This window comes from Coregonus lavaretus (assembly GCF_964263955.1).
Source record: "Coregonus lavaretus genome assembly, chromosome: 25".
NCBI classification, from domain to species: Eukaryota; Metazoa; Chordata; class Actinopteri; order Salmoniformes; family Salmonidae; genus Coregonus; species Coregonus lavaretus.
In genome coordinates, this window is record NC_140012.1 from 2,599,754 (window position 1) to 2,614,820 (window position 15,067).

Below are 15,067 nucleotides of genomic sequence, written 5' to 3' on the forward strand. Positions count from 1 at the left end.
AGCTTAGTGGAGTCTGCCACTAGCACAGTCAGTGTAGTCAGCTCAGCTATCCCCATTGAGACCGTGTCTGTGCCTCAATCTAGGTTGAGCAAAACTAAACATGGCAGTGTTCGCCTTAGCAATCTCAATGGAACAAAGACCTCCTCCATTCCTGTCATTATTGAAAGAGATTGTGATATCTCACATCTCAAAATAGGGCTACTTAATGTTAGATCCCTCACTTCCAAGGCAGTTACGGTCAAATAACTAATCACTGATCATAATCTTGATGTGATTGGCCTGACAAACATGGCTTAAGCCTGATGAATTTACTGTGTTAAACGAGGCCTCACCTCCTGGTTACACTAGTGACCATATCCCCCGCGCATCCCGCAAAGGTGGAGATGTTGCTAACATTTACGATAGCAAATGTCAATTTACCCCCCCCCCAAAAAAAGACTGTTTTCGTCTTTTGAGCTTCTAGACATGAAGTCTATGCAGCCTACTCAATCACATTTTATAGCTACTGTTTACAGGCCTCCTGGGCCGTATACAGAGTTCCTCACCGAGTTCCCTGAATTCCAATTGGACCTTGTAGTCATGGCAGATAATATTCTAATTTTTGGTGACTTTAATATTCACATGGAAAAGTCCACAGACCCACTCCAAAAGGCTTTCAGAGCAATCATCGACTCAGTGGGTTTTGTCCAACATGTCTCCGGACCTACTCATTGCCACAGTCATACCCTGGATCTAGTTTTGTCCCGTGGATCTAAATGTTTTTCCTCATAACCCTGGTCTATCGGACCACCATCTTATTACGTTTGCAATCGCAACAAATAATCTGCTCAGACCCCAACCAAGGACCAACAAAAGCCGTGATATAAATTCTTGGACAACCCAAAGATTCCTAGAGGCCCTTCCAGACTCCCTCTACCAACTCAAGGACGTCGGAGCACAAAAATCACTTAACGACCTAACTGAGGATCTAAATTTAACCTTGCTTAATACCCTAGATGCAGTCGCACCCATAAAAACTAAAAAACATTTGTCACAAGAAACTAGCTCCCTGGTATACAGAAAATACCAGAGCCCTGAAGCAAGCTTCCAGAAAACTGGAACGGAAATGGCGCTCCACCAAACTGGAAGTCTTCTGACTAGCTTGGAAAGAAAGTACAGTGCAATATCGAAGAGCCCTCACTGCTGCTCGATCATCCTATTTTTTCCAAACTAATTGAGAATAAGAACAGTCCAAAATTTCAATTTGACACTGTCGCAAAGCTAACTAAAAAGCAGCATTCCCCAAGAGAGGATGCCTTTCACTTCAGCAGTGATGAATTCACGAACTTCTTCGACGAAAAGATCATGATCATTAGAAAGCAAATTACGGACTCCTCTTTGAATCTGCGTATTTCTCCAAAGCTCAGCTGTCCTGAGTCTGCAAAAAACTGCCAGGACCTAGGATCAATTGAAACACTAAAGTTTGTTTATCCTATATTTCGACACATTCATGAAAATAGTCATGGCCTCTAAACCTTCAAGCTGCATACTAGACCCTATTCCAACTAAACTACTGAAAGAGCTACTTCCTGTTGTTGGCCCTCCTATGTTGAACATAATACATTGCTCCCTATCCACTGGATGTGTACCAAACTCACTAAAAGTGGCAGTAATAAAGCCTCTCTTGAAAATGCCAAACCTTGACCCAGAAAATGTAAAAAACAAAACATAAAATAAAAAAATAAAAATAAAAATCGGCCTATATCGAATCTCCCATTCCCCAAAATGTTATTGAAAAAGCTATTGCTCAGCAACTCACTGCCTTCCTGAAAACAAATAATGTATACGAAACGCTTCAGTCTGGTTTTAGACCCCATCATAGCACTGAGACTGCACTCGTGAAGGTGGTAAATTATATTTTAATGTCGTCAGACCAAGACTCTGCATCGGTCCTCGTGCTCCTAGTCCTTAGTGCTGCTTTTGACACCATCCATCACCACACTCTTTGAGAGATTGGAAACCCTAATTGGTCTACACGGACAAGTTCTTGCCTGTTTTAGATCTTATCTGTCGGAAAGATATCAGTTAGTCTCTGTGGATGGTTTGTCCTCTGACAAATCAATTGTACGTTTCGGTGTTCCTCAAGGTTCTGTTTTAGGACCACTATTGTTTTCACTATATAATTTAACTCTTGGTGATGTCATTCGGAAACACAATGTTAACTTTCATTGGTATGTGGACGACACACAGCTGTACATTTCGATGAAACATGGTGAAGCCCCAAAATTGCCTACCCTGGAAGCCTGTGTTTCAGACATAAGGAAGTGGATGGCGGCAAATGTTTTACTTTTAAACTCTGACAAAACAGAGATGGTAGTTCTAGGTCCCAAGAAACAAAGAGATCTTATGTTGGATCTGACAACTAATCTCGATGGTTGAACAGTCGTCAATTTCTTTTTGTGCTTTTGACAAACATATCACGAATATTTAAAGGACAGCTTTTTTCCATCTTCGTAACATTGCAAAAATCTGAAAAGTTTTGTCCAGAAATTATGCAGAAAAGCTAATCCATGCTTTTCTCACTTCTAGATTAGACTACCGCAATGCTCTACTCTCCGGCTACCCGGATAAAGCACTAAATAAACTCCAGTTAGTGCTAAACACGGCTGCTAGAATCTTGACTAGAACCAACAAATTTGATCATATTACTCCAGTGCTAGCTTCTGGCTTCCTGTTAAGGCTAAGGCTGATTTCAAGGTTTTACTGCTAACCTACAAAGCATTACATGGGCTTGCTCCTACCCATCTCTCCGATTTGTTCCTGCCGTACATACCTACTTAATGGCCATGTACTGTTATAATCTCCACCCGGCACAGCCAGAAGGGGACTGGCCACCTCTCAGAGCCTGGTTCCTCTCTAGGTTTCTTCCTAGGTTTCTGCATTTCTAGGGAGTTGTTCCTAGCCACCATGCTTCTACATCTGCCTTGCTTGCTGTTTGGGGTTTTAGGCTGGGTTTCTGTATAGCACTTTGTGACATATGCTGATGTAAAAAGGGCTTTATAAATACATTTCATTGATTGATTGATTGCAACGCTGGAGAAGTGTGCTCCTCACAAATGGATCCCGGTTTCAACTGTACCGGGAAGATGGCAGGCGTTGTGTGGGTTTGCTGATGTCAACGTTCTGAACAGAGTGCCGCCTGGAGGCGGTGGGGTTATGGTATGGGCAGGCATAAGCTACGGACAACAAACACAATTGCATTTTATCAATGGCAATTTGAACGCGCAGAGATACCGTGACGAAATCCTGAGGACCATTGTCATGCCATTCATCCGCCACCATCCCCTCATGTTTCAGCATGATAATGCACGGCCCCTTGTCACAAGGATCTGTACACAATTCCTGGAAGCTGGAAATGTCCCAGTTCTTCAATGGCCTGCATACTCACCAGAAATGTCACCCATTGAGCACGTTTGGGATGCTCTGAATCGACGTGTACGACAGCCTGTTCCAGTTCCCACCAATATCCAGCAACTTCACATAGCCATTGAAGAGGAGAGGGACAGCATTTCACAGGCCACAATCAACAGCCTGATCAACTCTATGCGAAGGAGATGTCGCGCTGCATGAGGCAAATGGTGTTCACACCAGATACTGACTGGTTTTCTAATCCACACACCTACCTTTGGAAAGGTGGCATCCTATGCCAGTGCCACGTTAAAAGTCACAGCTCGCAGATACAGTGCGGTTATAGCCTACATTATTATTATGGACAAAAGAGCAAGATTATTTTTATTTGTCAAACGGCAGCCAAGCATCGATGATCATGTCACCAGAATAAATGGGTTAGCTAACAACAATTCTAGATGGCCAGATTGCTGGCATGAATGACAAGAAACTGCCGTGTGGGGAATCTTAAGTGGCTCGTTTCATCTCGTTATTGATACCATGTCTAGTTTTGAGGTGTTTTGACTGATTTTTCATGTCAATGCTAATATGACAAAAATTCACTAGCTAGCCAACCAACAACTGTTACGATGTATGTAAGAGAAACCAAGTGAGCGTTGTGCAAATGTATTCATGTTTTCAATAAACATTGGAGATTAAATATAGCTTACATGTCAACAATCTAAGCCAACCCCGTTTGTTTTGCCCGATAGTTGCGCACACCTCGGTTTTGTTGCAAAAAAAACAACCAGTCTATAGGACCCTCAATATTTATTGGAAAGAAGCATCATCAAGCTCATCACCTTGCACTTTCACTGTGAAGTTCATCATAACTTATTTAATATGTAGCCTAAAAAAACTGCATGACTCCAAGTTTACTTCGATATGAAGGTTATTATATCAATATTTGCGCATAAAAGCTTTTCCACCGACATTTCTCAGATAATACATTTTACAGACAAAATGATCCCACCTTGTCTAGCGTATTTAGTTTTGTCGACATTTGGATAGTATACCGACATAAGGCCTGTCATAAAAAAGATTATCCGTCATGTACTTTACTCGAATAAAAAGGCTGGATGGAAACCTGGTTAGTGTCAGCACATTTTCAGTGTCAGTACATTTGTAAACAGTACATTTGTAAACTGAAAAAAAAAAAATACTGGCCTTCAGGCCCATCATACTCTAGGTTTTTAGCCAGAAAAACCAACATATTGACCTTGTCTGGTTTCAAACATGATCGGCGGCATGTAACAATGTTGCCACCTGTGCTGAAAACTCAATCAGATGGCGAGCTGGTGGCAGGGATACACAGGTACTTCCGTGCCAGTTTGCTTATTGTAGAAAAGTTGATATGATGCAACTTCCACTAAGCCAGTGGATCCTCTTCAATGTCTACCAAAGCGGAAAACATGTAGCTATCCATCTCTGCTTCCAGTGCTCCCCGTAGTGACACAGTGGGGACAGATGTTGAAGCTGATGTGTCGCTTCCCTTGAAAAAGCTCCCCAAAGACTTCCTGGCCCTTTTCACCTCTGGTGCACTAACTGCACTTGCTTCTTGGGGTTCTGTGCTCACTGTGGGCCTCACCACTGTTGGTGATGCTGACTCCATCTCCATTTTCACTTTTGTTTTGATCGAGGGGACATTGTGTGCTCTGATGTATTTGATCTTGAATCTGGGGTAAAGAAAACAGGCCAGGGCCAGCTGCTCCTTTTCATTCAGGTAGCCCAAGATGTTTCTCTTGATAGACTTGGTCAGCGATGTTTCCTCCTCCTCCTCCACTTGAGTTGAGGATATGCAGAAAAGGCTTCACAAATGACTCACATAATGTTCTCCTGAGAGTGCATCTCTTAACTTCCATCACTGGGCTAAGAGCTTTGTTGATAGCCTCCAGGAGGTCGATGTCTTGCCAGGAGGGCGACAGGTTCCTGGTCTTCTTGTCTGCAGAGAGGATTTGTATGATGGCTCGCTGTTGCTCCTGGAACCTTGCAATCATCAGCCGCCTGGATCCTCATCGTGTTACACAGGCAGTTTTCAGTTTGTGTTGTGGCAGCTTGAGCTCCTTCTGTGTCGTCACCAGGGCCACTGACTTTTTCCAGCTGTATGAAAAGGTGCTGCCCACCTTCTTGCACATCGCTATAGCTCGTCCTACACAGGGATCTTTCATGGAGTTTTCTGTTGAAAATTAAACACAGAAAAGTGCCTAATTAAATAAAACAAATGCATTTCATTACTTCAATTGATAAAATGTAATGCATATGGTTTATGAGATAATATAATGCTGCTACAGAAAGAGACCTGTATTTTAAACATTCATTGATTTATGCATTTATGTCTTATGAAGACATGAGACTGATTTTAAATGTAATAGTATTTTAAACTAAGTTCAAATCCGTTAGTATATTGGTGTTAGGTAATTGTAACATATTATTTGGTCCAAACACAATCAAAATGTATGCCTATAACTTTTTGCTCAATTTATATTTCACTTTATTACAATACATACCGATGGCGAGGTGAAGTCTATGGCCAAAACACTGCAGCCTCGTATCCATTTTAGGTTGGTGGCCTTCACAACGTTTGCCCCACGGTTCGTTGGGATGCACACCTGCTTCTCCTCTGGCTGATCCCAGGCTGCTAGCGAGTCCTGCAGCCCCTGGGCTATCATCTCCCCAGTGTGGTCCTCTGGAAAGTAGGCAGTCTGCAAGCACCTGTTGCGAAGCTTCCAAACGTCATCGATGTAGTGCAGTGCCAATTACATGTAGGGCTCCAGCGTCCTGCTGGACCTATGAGTTGTCACGAAATAGTTCACCCGTTTCAGCTCCGATGCTATTTTGGCATGACATTTCTTGTACAAATGCCGTTTGTGAGAAATATTTTATTGATGACATTTTGTTCAACTGTTGAAATTACCACGTCTTTTGCTATGTGGTACGTTATGGCATCTGTTATTTAATTCCATCAGTGAGTGCATAGGGAGTTCTGTGTGCAAACAATTCCGTAATGGATTGTTGCCCCTGGGCTTTCCTCTCGCGATGACGCTCGTTCGCCAAATGTTTCTTTGCCATGCATTTGTCATGCTGTATTACATGCCTGTGTTTCAAATGGTAGAATAAGTGGTTTGTGTTACCTCCAGTGGTTGCTATAGTTTTGCAACAGTTCAAGCACACCACCTCACTCTGCCTGTCCCTAGGTTTAAAACCAAAATAGTTCCAAACAACCGACACTGCATCCTTCTTTGGCAGTAATTGTTCTTGGCTTTCTGGGACTGCATTTTCCTAATTTTTCACTGCTAATGAACAAGTTTACTCGCAACATCACTTGGGAGAACTGCCAACAAAAGGTGTGGTAAGCATGGGATAGAAAACGGCTCTGATTGGCTGCTGTAGTCTTGGTTCAAATAAAACGGCGTCGATGAAAGTGTTGAGTTCCGGGAGCGCAATGCTTCTTCCTATGCCGTTTCACTTTCATATATGCCGTGCTGCTCCATAGGCTATTGGTTAATGCACGCAGGAACATTGTGTAATCACAGAAAATTACCGACATATGCAAAATTGCTTCTGTATGAGTTAGAAATGTCAGTGTCGGTAATAGTCGGTTTATCGTCCCAGCTCTAACCTCTTGCTATATGGATATTGCACATATCAATATTGCGATTTCGATTTGAATTCGATTCATTGTGCAGCCCTAACCCAGGCCCACTGGTGTGTTGTGTTCGAAACAGCTGTTTTTACAATAAACTGGTAGAGTATTTTGTGTGTGTGTGTGTGTGTGTGTGTGTGTCAGCCATGTTACGAAGGTGGATATTGACCGCGCAACCGCCGTTAACTCGAGCCAGCTTGTAACTGCGTGTTTGTGTCGAACATGGCTGGTCTAACGGCAAACTCTTCATTGAGCCAATGCTGAAATAGCAATCCATGGAGGAGTCAAGTGCCACATTTACATTTTTGCCGATATCAAAATGAAAGACAGGTTATCCTGCAAATTCAGCAGGATATAGTGGGAAATAGGCTATTAGAAGTGCCGTCATTCTTTTATTAATTATATTGTTAATGTTGTCTTTGGTGTGCTTATCAATGCACAAACCCCCTTTTCCCCACTCTTAATAAAAACTAAATATCGATAGGTCATACGAAAGTTTTATAGCGCATTAAGTTTCAAATGCATCCTATCATTACTAAAATGTGTAATGTGATATGCATTTTAATATGGCTATTTTTAACACAAAAGAACATCTGACTAATAAAATATTTAAAAATCAGTCATCTTTCTCAAATATGGTCCAGAGAAGAGGATGATGACCCATTTTTTGCGAGAGTGAGGGAATCTAATTTGATTGGTCCTCGAGCCTTAAACACTTCATTCAGGATGGAGTTAGCAGGTTAAAGCTAAAGCATTCGTTGCCATAGAAATGTACCTGGCTAACAGGTGAGCCACCTTCGTGTCAACGGTTATCCCGAGTTAAATAGGAATTGACCCAAGTTAGCGCAGTAACTCCTCTATCCAGCTTCGTAGTTCACCCCTCAGGGCTGTGTGTGTGTTCTGCTCTCACCGTCTGTGTCATGTTGAGGTCCAGGGCCGTGTGTGTGTGTGTGTGTGTTCTGAGCTCTCACCGTCTGTATCCTCCAGGGCTTGGATCATGTCGGGGTCCAGGGCCGTGCTGACCAGCATCTCCACATAGCTCCTGAACATCTCCCGCATGGCCCGGTTGTTCACCCCACCTTGCATTGTCACTGCATGGAGGTTACACACACACACACACACACACACATACAGGGGTTAGACACGCATGGCATACACACCAACACACATAGGGTTGTCACACCTGTATCACAATATTCAGACGTATCATGTCAAGGAAATTGAGGAAAACAGCAAAATGGTTTCTTATGTTGTAACCCAGAGTCACATTTGTTTAATCTCCAAGCTATTGCACACAATACGTAACATAACATTCTTAAATGACCAAAGAGTGTAGTCTGCATTGCGTTTTCCTTTTTGCAATGGAACATGTTGTATCATATTATCGTGACAACCCCCCACACACACACACAGCTCTACCTAATTGCCGAATACATTCCTGAAAGCTTTTATTTGTCTCCCCTTCTATTCACTGCCTGGCGCACCCAAACAGCCATTTTATTCCATTTATTATGGGGCATATACAGACACCTATTACTCCCCTGACCATTACAGAATCCCTCCACCCAGTTGGACTGCACAAATACAGATACATATGGGATAAACATACAGTGCCTTCAGAAAGTATTCACACCCCTTTACTTTTTCCATATTGTGTTGTGTTACAGCCCAAATTTAAAATGAGATTTGTCACTGGCCTACACACAATACCCCATGATGTCAAAGTGGAATTATGTTTTTTGAAAAATATTAAAAGCTGAAATGTCTTGAGTCAATAAGTATTCAACCCCTTTTTGTTATGGCAAGCCTAAAAATAGTACACCCAATCACTAAAGATACAGGCGTCCTTCCTAACTCAGTTGCCGGAGAGGAAGGAAACCGCTCAGGGATTTCACCATGAAGCCAACACAATAATAGTGTTTTACATGAATTTTGAATGACTACCTCATCTCTGTACCCCACACATACAATTATCTGTAAGGTTTCTCAGTCGAGCAGTGTATTCCAAACACAGATTCAACCACAAAGACCAGCAAGGTTTTCCAATGCCTTGCAAAGAAGGGCACCTATTGGTAGATGGGTAAAAAATAAATAAAAGCAGACATTGAATATCCGTTTGAGCATGGTGAAGTTATTAATTACACTTTGGATGGTGTATTAATACACCAAGTCACTACAAAGACACAAGCGTCCTTCCTAACTCAGTTGCTGGAGAGGAAGGAAACCGCTCAGGGATTTCATCAGGAAGCCAATGGTGACTTTAAAACAGTTAGAGTTTAATGGCTGTGATAAGAGAAAACTGAGGATAGATCAACAACATTGTAGTTACTCCACAATACTAACCTAATTGACAGAGTGAAAAGATGGAAGCTTGTACGGAACAAAGATATTCGAAAACATGCATCCTGTTTGCAACAAGGCACTAAAGTAATACTGGAAAAAATTTGGCAAAGCAATTAACTTTTTTTCCTGAATACAAATGTTTGTTTGGGGCAAATCCAATAACGCATTACTGAGTACCACTCTCCATTTTTCAAGCATAGTGGTGGCAGCATCATGTTATGGGTATGCTTGTAATCGTTAACGACTGGAGAGTTTTTCAGGATAAAAAAAGAAACGGAATGGAGTTAAGCACAAGCAAAATCCTAGAGGAAAACCTGGTTCAGTTTGCTTTCCACCAGACACTGGGAGATTAATTCATCTTTCAGCAGGACAATAACCTAAAACACAAGGCCAAATCTACACTGGAGTTGCTTACCAAAAAAACAGTGAATGTTCATGAGTGGCCGAGTTACAGTTTTGACTTAAATCTGCTTGAAAACCTACGGCAAGACCGGAAAATAGTTGTCCAGCAATGATCAACAAACAATTTGACAGAGCATGAAGAATTTTGAAAAGAATAATGGTCAAATGTTGCACAATCCAGGTGTGGAAAGCTCTAAGAGACAGAGAGAGAGTTACAGCTGTAATTGCTGCCAAAAGGTGCTTCTACAAAGTATTGACTCAAGTGTGTGAATACTTACGTAAATGAGATATTTCTATATTTCATTTTCAATACATTTGCAAACATTTCTAAAAATATGTTTTGACTTTCATTATTGGGTAGTGTAGAGATCAATTTAATCAATTTTGAATTCAGGCTGTAACAAAATGTGGAATAAGTAAAAGGGTATGAATACTTTCTGAAGGCACAGCGTTCCAATTGGCACTATAATCCCTTCATAGTGCACTACATCTGGTCAAAAGTAGTGCACTATATAGTATGTATGGTGTACCAACAATAATCAGTACAAAACTGCTTCACAAAATAAAATATTATGGGCTACATTCCAAGACACAGTTCATGACTAGTCTTGGACTAAAAAGCTATTTCAATTGAGAATCTCCATTGAGAATGCATTTTACTCCTGGACTAGGCTTAATCTGTGTCTAAGAAACTGGCCCTATAGGCAAAAAACGCTTCTCACTCTCATCCTCGCTGGCTGCCTCCTCGGATGAGTCGGAATCCGACGACGAGGGGACCTCCTTCAGCCACTTCCTCTTTTTCAGAAGCGGTTCCGCCTTGACCTTGGCTGGCTTCAACTTGGGAGGCCGCTCTACCTTCTTCCCTTTCTCCACTCCCCCTTTCTTCTCCTTCCCCTTCCCTCGTTCCGTCGTTGCCACTGTGGCGGCCCGTTTCTCAGGCTTCTGAGACGGCTGCACCCTCTTCTCCTTCTCCTCTCTCTGCTTCTCTTTCTCCCACTCCTCTTTCACCACCGCAGCCGCCTTCTCTTTTTCTCGCAGTTCGTTCTTTGCCCTTGTTCTCTCCCTGGGCTTACGCTGCACTGGCTCTCGTGCCGTTGCCACTCGCTGCTCCCTCTCCTCCTTCTCAGCTCGAGGCGGGGTCTGGGTGGTGAGAGGCGGGGAAGCCATTTTGGGAAGGGCCTGTTGCCTGTTGAAGATGAGTAGGGATTTGAATAAAGAGAAGGCAACCATATTTCAGATGACCAGTTCTATAAGCACCCACTTCCAACCAAATCGCTGACTACAAACCCTAATTTTGTGGGGGTCATGCCTTCTCACCCCCCTAGCTGGCAGATTTTTTCAGTATGCTGGTTACTTCAGATTTTTGGGAACACACTGGATAGCTTGATGTTAGTGCAAACACCATGTTAGCTCTTTAGGCTAATATTTTCCTCTTAAACATTGTCCATGGACATTCAACAGGACAGCACACTCTGAAATTTATATTTTAGAGGTGCAAGTAATAAACCTTCAAAACATATATTTCGGACAGCACTGTCCTATGAATTGTTCAATGACAAGGTGGAAGAAAACCTTTGAGAAGTAAAAGCATATACAATGTACACCAAAATAGAGCCATTTTCTGTTTACCATCAAACGTCACGTTCGAGTGATGCGCAAGCATCCCGACATCAGAAAGCTCTGTAGCAGGATAGCTAACGCTGATGTCATGACCTTGACAAACTTAACAGTGACTGGGTAATGACCATGAAAACACCCAAGACCGATGGCTGTAGCCATGTTCAACAAGTATATTATTCTTCTGGCTTTATCTGGCTCTATTTGTGATTTTACCTCGCCTCACTGGCTTGCTAGGTAATCAATCCTCTGACGATAACCATCTAATTATGTGTTTGTTACCTTGCACAAGCTGCATTTGAAGTTGCAGGTCATCTTATCCACTGCTAGGTTAACAAAAGAGGTTTCTGATGAAGACCTGCGCACGCAACTTTTCATGACGCGGCCGGGAAATGGGTGTATAGAATAGATCCCGATGGGTACCTCAGTCCGGATGGTCTGTGCCATGGTCGTCGAGAGCACACTCTCACGTAGTCCTTCTTGTTGACGTTTTCCAGGAACTTGACGTACAGGCGCTGGTACCGCATCTTGGCGTCTCCAAAGTAGCCCAGATACTGAGGAAGAGAAAGAGTAGCCATTTTGTTTATTGGGATGCCTGATAACTACTTATTGAACAGCTAGTCATCCTGGGGTCCACACAAATCAGTTGGTCTGTTCCAGGTCATCTTTATTGTTGTCGTGCTCCACAGTTTATTAGGTTCCATTTTCATAAAGTGTCTCAGAGTAGGAATGTTGACCTAAAACCAGGTTCCCACTGTCCATGTCTAATAATCTAAAAGGCAAAATAGTCCGCGTGCTGATCTAGGAACAGTTTAATGTCTCAGGAATCACATTAATATGATATAGCACTCGTGAGATGCTCAGCGACTGCAATTAAGACGACCTGAAATGCAACCAACAATCACACAGACGGACACAGAAACAAGCAATCTGTGTTGAGATTGAACAGTGATCTTCATTGTTGGGTCAGTGGAACATTAGGCACCCAACTGTGGAAAAGGTACTGAAACAGGGAGAGACTATCTGGACTTGTCCTACTTGACGCTCATGTGTTTTAAAAAATTTCCATTGCGTGCCCTGCTGATAGACAGAAAGGTGCATTATGTTTTGACATTGAGCAGTGTTGGGTCAGCGGAACACAAAATTAAGAGTACAGATTATTGTATGGGAAGAAATACAAACGTTTTTGAGAAAGATCATTTGAAAAATACAATTGTATTGAGTAAATGTATGTATTGGTTTGTTTTCATTTTTGACAAGAGATGAAAAATGAAATGAATTGAGGGTTCTTTGTTGACGTAAAAATCTAAATTTACAGATTTTAAGGTTGTGGGGTCGGGTCGCGAGAAATTCTTTGGGGGAAAAAAATGGGGTCCCCAGAAATTCTGGCGGAGAAAATGGAGTCCCCGCTGAACAAGTTTGAATACCACTGTGTTGGGTGGACAGACTGACTGACTCACATTGCTGGTGGCACAGAACTGCCTCTGTCCGTTCTTGATCTCGGGGCTGAACTTCTGCAGCAGGGCTTTCTGCACCCTCCAGATGGGGGGAGGCTCTCGACCGGTCTTCAGGGCAAGCTGGGGACAGAGGGGTGAGGGAATTAATACAGCACATCCTGAACACACATATACCACATACGGACACACACATACTCACACAATCAACTTACGGAACAGATGGACTATACGGACTAACCATCCAACCTATCGACTGTTGATCTGGTGGTTAGTGATGCCTTTTTTACACACGCGCACAAAAACACACAAATACCTTCATTGTTGCGATGTCTTCTACGCGCACCACAAACTCGTCCCTCTCTCGGAAAATGCCTTCCCCTCCGCTCTCGCTCTCGTCATCCTCGCTCTCTCCAGCGATGGCAGCGTCCTCCTGCTTCTGGGCCACGTGCAGAGAGGTGACCTGAGGGGCGGGAGCATCTTCCGGGGACGCGGGGAGCTCCAGTGAGGGGGAATCGGAGGCCGGGGGAGGGGAGGAAGGAGGAGTCGGGGAGGAGGGAGGGAGGGTGGCGGGAGCAGGAGGAAGAGGGGAAGGAATGGAAGGAGGGAGGGGGCTCGGAGGTTGGGACTGCTTCTGCTGTTGTGCCGCCTCTTGTGGGGGCAGGGGTGATGAAGGGAGAGAGAGGAGAAGTAAGGGGGAAGGCGGGGGAGAGGGAGAGAATGATTGAGCGGGGGAGGCAGAGAGAGGTGGGGGCGCGGCTGGTGCCACTGGGGACTCTGGGGCAGAGGCTGGAATAAAAAGGAGATAAGTGGTGATTGTTCTTCAAGAATCAAATGCGATTCCACGCCAGAATAGGCCAAAAAAAGTTTTGGTAGAATGTTCTGTCAATTCTCACATAGAAACTACATTGGGAGGAAGGATGTTTAACATGCTTTTTACATTTGTATCACAAACAATGAAAAAAACAAAGGGAAGAAAATGATTAATGTGGCCATTTTAGGCACGTTTTAGACATATACAGTGCATTCGGAAATTATTCAGACCCCTTGACATTTTCCACATTTTGTTGCTTTACAGCCTTATTCTAAAATGGATTACATTTATTTTTCCCCCTCAATCTACACACAATACCCCATTATAACAAAGTGAAAACAGGTTTCTAGAAAATTTAGCAAATGTACCAAAAATAAGAATTCAGACCCCTTGCTATGAAACTTGGAATTGAGCTCAGGTGCATCCTGTTTCCATTGATCATCCTTGAGATGTTTCTACAACTTGATTGAAGTCCACCTGTGGTAAATTCAATTGATTGGACATGATTTGGAAAGGCACACACCTGTCTATATAAAGTCCCACAGTTGACAGTGCATGTCAGAGCAAAAACTAAGCCATCAGGTCGAAGGAATTGTCCATAGAGTTCCGAGACAGGATTGTGTCGAGGCACAGATCTGGAGAAGGGTACCAAAAAATGTCTGTGTTCTTGGGGACCTTCAATGGTGCAGTGGCCTCCATCATTCTTAAATGGAAGAAGTTTGGAACCACCAAGACCCTTTCTAGAGCTGGCCGCCCGGTCAAACTGAGCAATCGGGGGAGAAGTCGCAGGGACTGGGAGACTAGTCAGGATCGAGGGAAAGATGAACGGAGCAAAGTACAGAGAGATCCTTGATGAAAACCTGCTCCAGAGCGCTCAGGACCCCAGACTGGGGCAAAGGTTCACCTTCCAACAGGACAACGACCCTAAGCACACTGCCAAGACAAGGCAGGAGTGGCTTCGGTAGAAGTCTCTGAATTACCTTGAGTGGCCCCGCCAGAGCCCGGACTTGAACCCGATCGAACATCTCTGGAGCCACCTGAAAACAGATGTGCAGCAATGCTCCCCATCCAACCTGACAGAACTTGAGAGGATCTGCAGAGAGGAATGGGAGAAACTCCCCAAATACAGGTGTGCCAAGCTTGTAGCGTCATACCCAAGAAGACTTGATGCTGTATTCGCTGCCAAAAGTGCTTTAACAAAGTACTGAGTAAAGGGTCTGAATACTTATGAAAAATGTAATATTTCCAGTTTTTTTATTTGTATAAATTAGCAAAATATTTTTTTATTTTTTAAACTGTTTTTGCTTTGTCATTATGGGGTATTGTGTGTAGATTAATGAGGGGGGAAAACAATGTAATCAATTTTAG

At 43.1% G+C, this 15,067-nt stretch overlaps 1 protein-coding gene across 1 annotated transcript in view; it reads right to left on the minus strand.

The window, feature by feature from the left end:
* The window catches only part of LOC311100413 (proline-rich protein 12-like), a 56,317-nt gene that overhangs the window by 17,876 nt on the left and 23,374 nt on the right, over nucleotides 1-15,067 (minus strand). The window contains exons 7-11 of the mRNA XM_084141313.1: nucleotides 13,202-13,674; nucleotides 12,892-13,008; nucleotides 11,855-11,985; nucleotides 10,537-11,000; nucleotides 8,041-8,160 (exon numbers count right to left, since the gene is read on the minus strand). Coding sequence (XP_083997439.1) covers nucleotides 8,041-8,160; nucleotides 10,537-11,000; nucleotides 11,855-11,985; nucleotides 12,892-13,008; nucleotides 13,202-13,674 — 1,305 coding nt within the window. The remainder of the gene's footprint in view (nucleotides 1-8,040; nucleotides 8,161-10,536; nucleotides 11,001-11,854; nucleotides 11,986-12,891; nucleotides 13,009-13,201; nucleotides 13,675-15,067) is intronic.